This window comes from Rhinichthys klamathensis, unplaced genomic scaffold (genome assembly GCF_029890125.1).
Source record: "Rhinichthys klamathensis goyatoka isolate OS25496 unplaced genomic scaffold, OSU_Roscu_1.1 h1tg000269l_1, whole genome shotgun sequence".
In the NCBI taxonomy this organism is placed as follows: domain Eukaryota; kingdom Metazoa; phylum Chordata; class Actinopteri; order Cypriniformes; family Leuciscidae; genus Rhinichthys; species Rhinichthys klamathensis.
Window position 1 is genome coordinate 112,220 of NW_026606789.1, and position 11,013 is coordinate 123,232.

The window sequence follows — 11,013 nt, forward strand, 5'->3', positions numbered from 1 at the left end:
CCGACTCGCAAGAACAATTCGTTCATCGAAATTTTTGATGACACTCAGACAGGCAGATGCGACGCACTGAACATAGATCAACCAAAAATAGCGCAAATGACAGGCAAGAAAGCGTCCCGCGTTGACGGCCACTGAAGAAATCCGACACCGCGCAACTATGACCAGGATGTCGTGTGTTGTTCTTTTGTTGGTTTTGAGCTCAACGTAGACAGAGCGCTTAGAAATATAAATATCTCAACGAAACGGAACCGCCCAACCAACCCCTGAAGCTGCTACAGCATTACGTCAGCCACTGGACGAGGCGCGTGCAGAAGTGCACGCATCCATTCAACCGTAGCAGTACAGAAACATCACTACCCACAAAGCTACAGGTTGTGCGCATGCGCGTTCTGAGCGAGAAAACTACAAACGCATTAGCTCCGATTGGCTACTGACAAAAGAACTACAGCTCCCATTAGACATGCGCAAAAATACCCTTTTAAAGCCTTTTAAATTTACGTGCAAAATGGCTGCACAGGTCGATCTGCTACGCGTCAAAGTAGAGGAGAAGAGCAGGGACAGCTTTGACAAAGCCACCAAAGAGAAGAAAAAGAAGAAAAAACGAGAATGTTCGCCGTCCGATGACAAGTGCGAGAGATCGGAGAAGGAAGCGAAGAAAATAAAGCTACATCACCACCAACAGAATCACCAACATGCCCAACAACGAGCGCATCCACCGCACCAACAACAGAACAGCCAAGCGCGCAACTTCAGCAAAGAGCAGGCACCTGTGCAACACCGTCATCCCCTCCATCATCAGCTCCACAGCACCAAGAAAGAATTACCTCCGGGCTGGCCGCCACGCAAAGTGACACCAGCAGCCCACGTCCCGCAGAAGACGGTCCTGCCGCCTTCCCCGCTGTTCACTTTCACGCCTCTCAAAGTAGCGAAGGCCAAGCCCCTCAACAACAAGCCCAAACACATTGAGAAGGACGTTAAACTTAAGCCCAAGAAGGAAAACGCCGAGGCGAACGTTAAAGTGGAGGAATGCAAGAAGAAGAAAGGTAACTTTAATAGCGTTTGCACGTAAGCCAAACGATTTTACATTTCTGGCTGGCTTCCAACTTGAGAAGTGAGCGGAGAAAGTGTCGTTAGCCTCAGCTGCTAACCCATGCGCGCGCACGCCCCCATTCATATGAGCAGTGTTGCTAAATATTATCGAGGAAGAAAGTTTTCACTGCTGTGAAAGGACATTTGAATGAAACGTATAACTTATCATTTTCTCTGCTTAGTATCAGAGGCGTTCTCGTTACATATGTCTTGTTTACTAAACTTGCTGTTACTAAACTGTAATTTTTACGTGCATAACGTGGTACTATTATAGCTTTTTATAAGCACGATACCATTATAATACCAGAGTTTTCGGACACAATACAATGATATTCTTTAAGGCATTTTGCTGTATCATGTATATATATGGTAAATTAACCATTCTGTACTACATTACAGTACCATTACAGTATGTTGTCATGATTGTACCATGTTACCGCCTAAGTACTTTTTTAAATAATTGATATTTGTTGGTTAATAACAACAACTGTAGTGGTTATGGTATTGTACCTGAAACTATGGTCACCAAATGCCCAGAATTGTGTTGTATTTTGATTACCCCACAAAGTATCTAAAAAGTTTTCAAGGAGAGACAAAATCATTGATGTGAGGTTTTTTCTTTAATGTTTGCAAGGTAAAGTCCTAGAAGCTATGTACAATTGATAATTACCTGATGTTCTGTCATTTCTGTTGATCTTTTCAGAGCCCCACAGTGAGAATGGCAAAACCCAGACCCTGGAGGAATACCTCCTAAAGAAAAAGAAAAAGAAGAAGCGGCATCGTGAAGATGAGCGTGGCAAGAAGTTACGCGTGCACAACAAAGAGGTGCAGACGGTGTGTGCAGGATTGACAGGAGATGATCTGCCTCTTTCTGAAGACCCTGTCGTACATGCGTACATCAAAGATGAAAAGCCGTGTCCGGGCTTAGGTGAGTACCACACCCCCAAAGGTGGGAAGAAGCTGTTCCTCTCGCACCAAGACCACTTCATCCGCAGCTCGTGGCTTCAGACCAACTCCTCCTTCAGCAGACTCATCCATGAGGAAAAGCAGCCCAATGGAGGGGCGTCTGTACTACATGCTTATGCAGATGAACTGTCCTTACTGCAGCCTGAAGACACTGAGAGATTTACTCAGGAGTTCCTGGAACTCGCCTTTGCTGAACACCCTAAAGGAGCTGCGCGCTATGCACTCGCTGTGGTGCATGGAGCGGCCGCCTACCTGCCGGATTTCTTGGACTACTTTGCCTTCAATTTCCCAAATACGCCTGTCAAGATGGAAATCCTTGGTAAAAAGGACATTGAGACCACCACGATTGCCAGCTTCCACTCCCAGGTAAGGTGACGCTTTGAAACATCTCTATTGTAAAAAGCGCTATACATATATATATATATATATATATATATATATATATATATATATATATATAAAGGTGACTTGACTTGGCTTTGGCATGCCATGCCGTTTTTTTAGCTGGAATGCATTGGTGCTTTGCATGGGTGACTAGCAAATGAAATATATCAAATCTATTTAACCATTCTTACTTCTAGAGGATTGTTAAAGCAGCAGCAATTTTTATTTACTCAAGTCAGGTGGCTATAAGGTGTCAGTTCAAAGTACATGAACAGTCTTGAGTAAGTAAAGCAGACCAAATTTAAAATGTTAGGCTGTTTCTCTGGCGTCTCAGAGATTAGCCTACATAAACTGGCATTATCAAATTCATTCTTTCAAGAAGTATGAGAATCACATATTGAAGTTATGTTCGTTTTCTAGTAATATTACTGTAAATTTTTCCCTATGGCTTGTTCTCACCAAGGATGAAAACTATAATGTTTTAATTTTAAATTAAAATTGTAATCTTTTTAACTTTATTAGATTAGGGAAGTCCACACCACAGTTATAACGATAACGACACAAAGGAATGATATCATTGGAATCAATTTTTCCAGCTGATGAACAATAAAAACATTGACAACTGATCTAAATCCACCTGACTTTAAAAAGCTTGAGCATTTAAAGCAGCTAACGGTAACTGCAGCGCACCCTTATAATAAACAGAACATTATCATGCATTGGTGTGCACGCTAATATAAATATAGTTCTTGTTATAGTTATAATGCTTGATGTGAACAGTCCTTTAAACTTATTTTGTTTTATGATGAAGCTTTGAAAAGGCACTCATGCTGAACTTTGCATTAAGGTTCATTTTAGTTTGTTGTTGTTGTTTTACCCATTGCAGCACTAAGTTAAAAGGTGTGTGTTAAGATGTTGTTTCCTAGCTCTGAAGTGCTTTTGTGTTGCAGGTGAGCCGAACATACTGCTCTGGGACATATAGAGCTGGTCCCATGAGGCAGATCAGTCTGGTCGGTGCAGTAGATGAGGAGGTGGGCGATTTCTTCCCGGAGTTCTTGGACATGCTTGAGGAGTCTCCGTTTCTTAAGGTTAGAACATAATCTCTCACAGAAGAGTGAGTTTGAAAGTCCTTGTGCTGATGGTGTTTTGTAGTGCAAATGGTGCGTTTCAATTTACTATTTTTTTTTACTGTTTCTTACGGTTTTGGATCCAGTTAAATAGTGTTGTCTTCTCGCACAACTATGTAAAATTTTTAGTTGCATTCCTGTACTTTTAAAGACCTCTAAACATTAAAATTGGAGATCTATACACTACTGTTCATAAATGTGGTGATTTTTTTTCTTTTTTCTTTTTAAAGAAGCCTTGTGCTCAAAAACTGCATTTGTTTAATCAGAAATGAAGTAAATTTAAAATAACTGTTTTTTTATAAATATAATTTATTCCTGTGATGGTGAAGCTAAAATTTCAGCAGCCATTACCTCGGTTTTCAGAGTCACATGATCCTTCAGAAATCATTGAAACATTTCTTATCAATAAATCAATTGATACATTTACATTTTAAAATAAGAATAAAAAAAACAGGTTTTTAAGGAATAGAAAGTTTAAAAGAACTGCATTTATTTGAAATAGATTTTTTTAACATTATAATTTATAAATGTCTTTATTAATACTTTTGTAGCCAATTTACTAATCAATTTAATACATACTTGATGAATAAAGGTTTAATTTATTGGGGGGAAAACTTACGTAGTAGAAAAACGTAGTTTTTGTCCGATAAAACGTCCTATAGGAACTGTGAAGCAGAAAGTAATGTGTTAGATAGTGACTAATGGTCGATAATAAACTATAATCAATAATTTCCAATGCTACAAGGGAATTTAGACCTTATAACATTATATTGTAGAGTATGAATTTTTTTTATTGAGATTTGCTATAAAATTTTACATTTGTTAATAAATAAGTGTTTTTAAAAATGAACTGAGTATTGCAAAGGGGAATATCTAAATGAGCATGATGTACAATTAGATATGCAATTTCCATACATTTAAAAAAAAAAAAAAACTCCAATATCAGCCATTAACTGATATATTATGCATCCCAAAGTAATAGTAAGCTGCAAGTCATGGCTGAGATAAGTCTGCTTTGATAAGTTCCACCTCAACATCCTGTTTCAATAGGAAATATGTTTGTTTAGTTGTTTCTTGCCATTCATACATTGAGACGGTGGTCGGGGCAAGGCTACAGCATGGTTCTAATTTTACGACTAATGTTTTGTTTGTCTGTGCAGATGACTTTGCCATGGGGAAGCCTGTCCAGCCTGAAGCTTGACTGCAGGTCCCAGAGCGACGATGGTCCCATCATGTGGGTGAGGCCTGGAGAGCAGATGGTTCCCACAGCTGATATGCCCAAGTCTCCATTCAAGAGACGAAGGTATGCGCTGTTTCGATGCGACTGTTGACATTCAACCTCAAAAAAGACTTTCATGGTAGCGCCTTACAAAACGCTTTCTTTTTGGTTGTAGATCAATGAATGAGATCAAGAACTTGCATTACCTCCCGAGAGCCAGTGAACCACGTGAGGTGCTGTTCGAGGATCGGACACGAGCCCATGCAGATCACGTTGGCCAGAGCTTCGACTGGCAGAGTACAGCAGCTGTGGGTGTCCTGAAAGCAGTGCAGTTTGGGCAATGGTGAGCCACGCAGAAACCTATGCATGTGCTTGTACATGCAGAAAACTGTGCGTAATTAACTAATTACCTTTGATGTTATCCTCTCTCATAGGAGTGACCGGCCACGGATAACCAAAGATGTGATCTGTTTTCACGCGGAGGACTTCAATGACGTCGTTCAAAGGCTTCAGCTAGACCTGTTTGAGCCACCTGTGTCACAGGTAGGAGCTGTTAAACTGCTAAACAGGACGGACTGTAGGCATGTGTGTTTATATTAGTCATGGCTAACATGAGCACAATTTATGAGTGACCATGCAAGTCATCATTGGAGTTTTTCACTCTTTTCCACCTCGCTTTTAAATCGCTTGCGGTGCGTGTCCACTGGCACGGAACAGAGCAAGCGAGTGCTTTCTAAAAAAATCTAAACAATGGTGGGGGAGGTGCCGCTGTGGGCAAGTGCTGTAACCGGTAGTGCGGCAGAACACCGGTAAACACTGGCAACACGACTATCGCAACAACCCTAACTGGTACCAGCTGCACTTTCTTGCTCTCTCTTTACAACTTCAAGTTAACCCGCATAGCAGTGTGTATTTTAATTATGAAAGTATATAGTCTGTTGTGCTGCATGTTTTAGAGCAAAGTGTGACACTGTGATCATTTACACACTTGCAGCTTATAATGCAGTGTTTTCAGCTTCTGAGAGCGGCTCAGTTCATAGTAAATGCGGTGAACCCCATCTCTGCATGTGAAGAGAGCTAAACGCGCATTTGGGAATGCAATATGTTTTTGCATGCTTTGTTTTTGGCATAAAATGTATTATTATATTATTTTTCACTATATTTGATTAATTTACAACTTTTTTGTGGATGGGTGATAACATAATTTAACACAGATGTGTAATGACAAGTGTTTGTAAACCTCACAGACACTTAGAAGGTCTCCCTGCAGTTTTCTACCAAAATAAAAGCTTGAGGGTTTAACTCTTGCAAGTGAACATATTAAGTATTAAGAATGATAAATTTACAACTAAAAAGTCAAATAATGAATATACTTATGAAATCTTAATTTTAATAATATTTTACAGTGCATTTGTTTTACAATAGTAATAGATTTATGTCTTGGAAATAATATAATTAATTATAATAATAATAATTTACATTTCACGATTCGATTTCGATTCACAAGCTTGCTATTCGATTCCAATTCGATATTGATTAATTTGGATACATATCAGGTACAGTATATGTAAATTGTCTCAAGGAAAAAATCTCTCAACTAATGCTGTAAACTATACAGGAAGTCAGTTGGTATTGCATGACTATAAAATTGAAGGTTCATTTTTATGCAAACACTTCAATTACACACAACGACGTTTTTATAATAATAAAGTTATAATACTAACTTTATAATTACATAATTATGTTTCTACTCCAATTTGTTTTTTGAAATATAAACCTTTAAATGCTGGCTGTCATAAAAACTTGTCGGATCTATTTAAACACATAACTGTAAAATGGCTTTTCTGAGGTAAATGTAACATTACTTGACGTTGTTTACTAAGCTGACGTATTTCTGCGGTTGAATCACTGATTGAGCGATTACATGAGACATGCTACGCATTTCAGTAAGTTGTACAGTATATTTCGACATGCCTTCTGATGTTTATTTCGTGCTGTAACTAGCAGTAAAGCGGAAGAGATGCTCCGTTCACGTGTGCTTCACGCTGCTGTTTCGTTTGATCTGAGGTGGTCATGCTCACGCACGCCACATCGAAGAGGGCCAAAATGGTATTTATTGGATTTCAAAATAAAATGGACAGAATTTGAAAATCATATCAAAAGTAACTAAGCACATAGCTTATTGCGATTTATTGGATGTGAGGCGTTACAATGTTCTGTTAGTTCATCGACTGAAAACAGCATAGATTAAAAGATTGATTCTTGAGATTTAAGAATCGATATCGCTTCATAAAAGTGAGAATCAATTTTTTTTTTTACCCTTACCCTGCCCTAATAATAATAATATATATATAGTCCCACTATCAGTCCTATCAGCTATCAGTCCTGAGGAGTGTCCTGAGTTTTAGTTAAAGGGTTGATTATGATTTACCTTTTCTAATTTTAGTTAGTGTGTAATGTTGCTGTTTGAGCATAAAAAACATCTGCAAAGTCACAACGCTCAAAGTTTAAAGCAAAGGAAGATATTTGCTGCTTTTAAAGAAATCGTTTTTTAAGGACTACAACAAACGGCTGGTAGGGACTACACGACATTCCTCCAGGGTTAGTGACATCACAAACCCTAAAATTTACATAAACCCCACCCCCGGGAACACAATTTATAGATTTTTATGACAGAATATATGCTAATCAATGACTAGAAGATAACTCCACATCAGCTGCATACATTCTTCAACTAACCATTCAGAAATGTCCTGTTGCTTTCTACATGTTGTCACTTTTTCTTCTTGAGTCTCTCCATCTTTGTCTGGCTCCGGCTTGAACATAAAAGGCTAAAAGTTTTTGAAATTTTCAGTGCATGTCTGTGTGAGGTAAAAAGACACAAGCTGTTGAAGCTCCGCCCACTGTGCCAGGAGCAGCAGCTCATTTGCATTTAAAGGGACGCACACATAAATGGTGTGTTTTTGCTCACCCTCAAAAAGTAACAAATTTAACATGCTATATAAAAATATCTGAGGTATTTTGAGCTAAAACATGACATACACACTCTGGGGACATCAAATACTTATTTTACATCTTGTAAAAAGGGCATTATACCACCCCTTTAAAGTAAATCAACTTCGATACTTATCACAATTTATGCCTCTAATGTTGTGGCAGTTTCTCCCCACAATCTTTTTCAAGGTATTGTATTGAACGTAGTATCATGAGGCAGTAGCCTCCGCTATATTTTCATCTTTCATATATTTTTTAAGGTTCTGTGCAGAAATCTTGTTTGATTGTGAAATATTCAATTAAAAAGATGAATGAGAGTAGATTGATGAATGTCAATCAAAAAGTCTCATTTGTCAGCTAAACTAATCTAAGAACTGCCTAGAATAATCAGTTATATTTATGTAATATTGCATGATTTGAATTGAATATCAGCCCTGCTGTTTATTCATCCATAAACTGAAGGTAATTTTTTTTTATCATCTTTTATAAACAACATTTTGAGGTATTTTGAGTTGAAAATAAATTGAATTAAATTCAAGGCATCTAAAGTGGTTAAGTTTTGATGATGCATAATCTCTAATTATTTTAAGAGCACAATCTGATCTATTGATGACACGTGGTGTTGGATGAGCAGTAATTATTACATGATTCCTGACGGGTGTGGAGAGGATGTACGGACAGGCAGGTGTAAAACACGTCAGCATTCTCATAATGCCCCTCTCTTTACAGTGTGTCCAGTGGGTGGACGATGCCAAACTCAACCAGTTACGACGGGAAGGCATCCGCTACGCTCGTGTGCAGCTCTGCGATGACGACATCTACTTCATCCCCCGCAACGTGATCCACCAGTTTAAAACCGTCTCGGCCGTGTGCAGCCTGGCGTGGCACATCCGTCTAAAGCAGTACCACTCTGAGGAAGAGGAGGAGTCAAAGGACGTTAAGACCATGGACCTGTGTTCCACATCATGTCCTCCCCCTGTTCACCCGGACACCAAAGTCACCTCCTGCGCCCAGCTACAAACAGACACGGCACAAGGTGGGGTGGCGAAAACGGATGAGCTGGTTTTCCAGAGGCCCGCTACACCACCCAGAGACCCACAGCCCGCGCCTCCGCAACCGGCTAAATCCGCCCACACTGTTCCCGCCGCTCCCTGTTCAGACACCAGCCCTCTGTCCTCGGCCACACCAGAGATAATGCTTCCACAGGCTCCCGTCAAGCCTGCATCAGACTCCTCACTCAATGGCAGCAGGTCCACGGATTTACCCTAATGACTTCCGAATCCTTCATTTTACGGAGTGGTGGAGTTTTAATTCACCTGACAGACTTTTCTGACATTCCACAGTGTAAAAAAAAAAGGAATATCTTGACTTCGCCTAAAAACGATGAAGACTGTATATTTTTCTTTTTTAGATTTTGGTTAAGAAAAAGCGAGTGCTTTTTAGGTTTTTCTCAGCCAAAGTATTTAATTTGAAATATATTTTTGCTGATTACTCAGTATTGTTTTATATTTGTTTATATATTATTATAAATGAGATGAATTGTCTCTCAAGAAGGACTTGTCATGTTGTTTCCCAGGCCGTCATGTGCATCTGCTAATTGGTTTTTACAAACAAGGGAAAAAAGTGCCTGTCACAAGTGGAGAGCAGCAAGTATATCTCAAAAGAGAAAAATAGGCTTTTTTTTTTTTTTTTTTTTTTTTCATGATGTAATGTCACACTGCAGTATATGATGCATTTAAGCTAGACTAGAGAGAAGGTATCAATTTCAAGCGAAGAGCGATATTTGCTTTTTCATTGATCATCCTCTGGTTTTGGAGTAAAACACTTTGCTTGAAGGAAAATAAATTATTTTTTGAACTAGTAATAGCAGTAATTATCAAAGAGGAGCCTGTGCATTACAGGAAATAGGATTTGGCCTTCACAAGAGGGTTGTTCATTTTTTTTTTTTTCATTTTTGTCCAGAATAGTCAGTCTTCTAAGATCATGGTCATAAATGTATTTGTCATGTTCATTTTCTGTCAGAAGTCGTGTATACAGAAGCCATTGATTTGGGGGGTTTTATACATATTTTTATTTTGGACAGGAAGATATATTCCATCTAAGACCGGACGTTAGCAGAAAATTTGATGGAAATGTAATAACCAAACCTGCACTCAGGGGAAACATACTGATGCCTTTTCATTTGGTCAAGTCTTATTCTTCTGTGTTCACTTTGTAGTTTTATAGTAATCTAATCCATTTCTTCAGATTATTGGGATTTGATTGACTTATTGAGCTCTTGAACATATGATTCTGACATGTTAGAATGAGTTTGATGCAAGGCAACGGCCCCTTGATTCAAATGGTTCATCTAAACATGCTTCCATTGAGGTTTTACGCATGATCCTCCTCAGACTATCATAGTAGTTTTAGAGTCCAAACTGATTTTTTATTTTTTTTTAATCATACTTTATTATTCTCTGAACTTTTGTGTTTCTTGTCTTTCTTTGACATGTCCCCATTTTTAAAATGGGGTCCCGAATCCCAAATTATTATTCCTGTTGCTTCGGCTATTTTAAGCATTTGTTGAATTTTTTTCTGAAAATTAGTGAGTGCAAATATGAATTAAATCTATTATAATAATATAAATTCCTTCGCTTTTCTTGTACCAGAAAACTGTTATTGTATTGTTGCTGTTCCCATAATCTGCTACCCAAATCAAACTCAAAAATGTTCTCCTTAAAAAAAAAAACATTTGATATTATTCATAAGTAAAGTAGCAGCACTATTGCATAACACTTGTTTCTTATGTGTTTGAACTGAAGTTGTCCTTGGTAATTTATGATAAGCATTCTAGGGTGACTGCTTTCCGATTTAGTTGGATGAGTGCAATTTAGCTTTCTCTTGCCAAGTGTAGTTGCCTGTCAGTAATGTTTTTGCACATGTTGATGTGGTTATTTTAAACGGGATTAAGTCTTAAAACAGGCATTCAAAGTTTTTGAAAGGGTTGTGGGCAGCAGTTTTGCTTCTCCATTGATGCCAAGTATTGCTAATGACTGATTTGAATGTAATTTCACACCAGCAAGCCAATCAGTCTACATTGATTATGGTTTCAAAACGATCTAATGGCTTTCCCTAATCAAATGCATCCTGTAAAAATGAGTGCCTTCTATCGAGTCTTTAATTGTCTGCGATTAAGCTAATTGATGTTATACAAGTTTGTACAAAGCATTAATTGCGATGGAATTTCATAAA

At 38.4% G+C, this 11,013-nt stretch overlaps 1 protein-coding gene across 2 annotated transcripts; it reads left to right on the forward strand.

Moving 5' to 3' along the window:
• The first annotated feature begins 137 nt into the window (after positions 1 to 137).
• Positions 138 to 9,466, forward strand: LOC130102213 (lysine-specific demethylase 9). 2 transcript variants are annotated; one of them, XM_056268171.1, is made up of 7 exons: positions 138 to 1,043; positions 1,793 to 2,426; positions 3,395 to 3,527; positions 4,727 to 4,869; positions 4,961 to 5,128; positions 5,220 to 5,328; positions 8,509 to 9,466. In XM_056268171.1, exons 1-7 carry the CDS (start codon positions 461 to 463, stop codon positions 9,046 to 9,048), a joined length of 2,310 nt encoding a protein of 769 aa, XP_056124146.1. In that variant the 5' UTR covers positions 138 to 460; the 3' UTR covers positions 9,049 to 9,466. The 2 variants fall into 2 exon arrangements, with proteins under 2 accessions (XP_056124146.1, XP_056124145.1); XM_056268170.1 differs by having other exon boundaries at positions 140 to 1,043; positions 1,793 to 2,421; positions 3,390 to 3,527.
• The last annotated feature ends 1,547 nt before the right edge of the window (positions 9,467 to 11,013 follow it).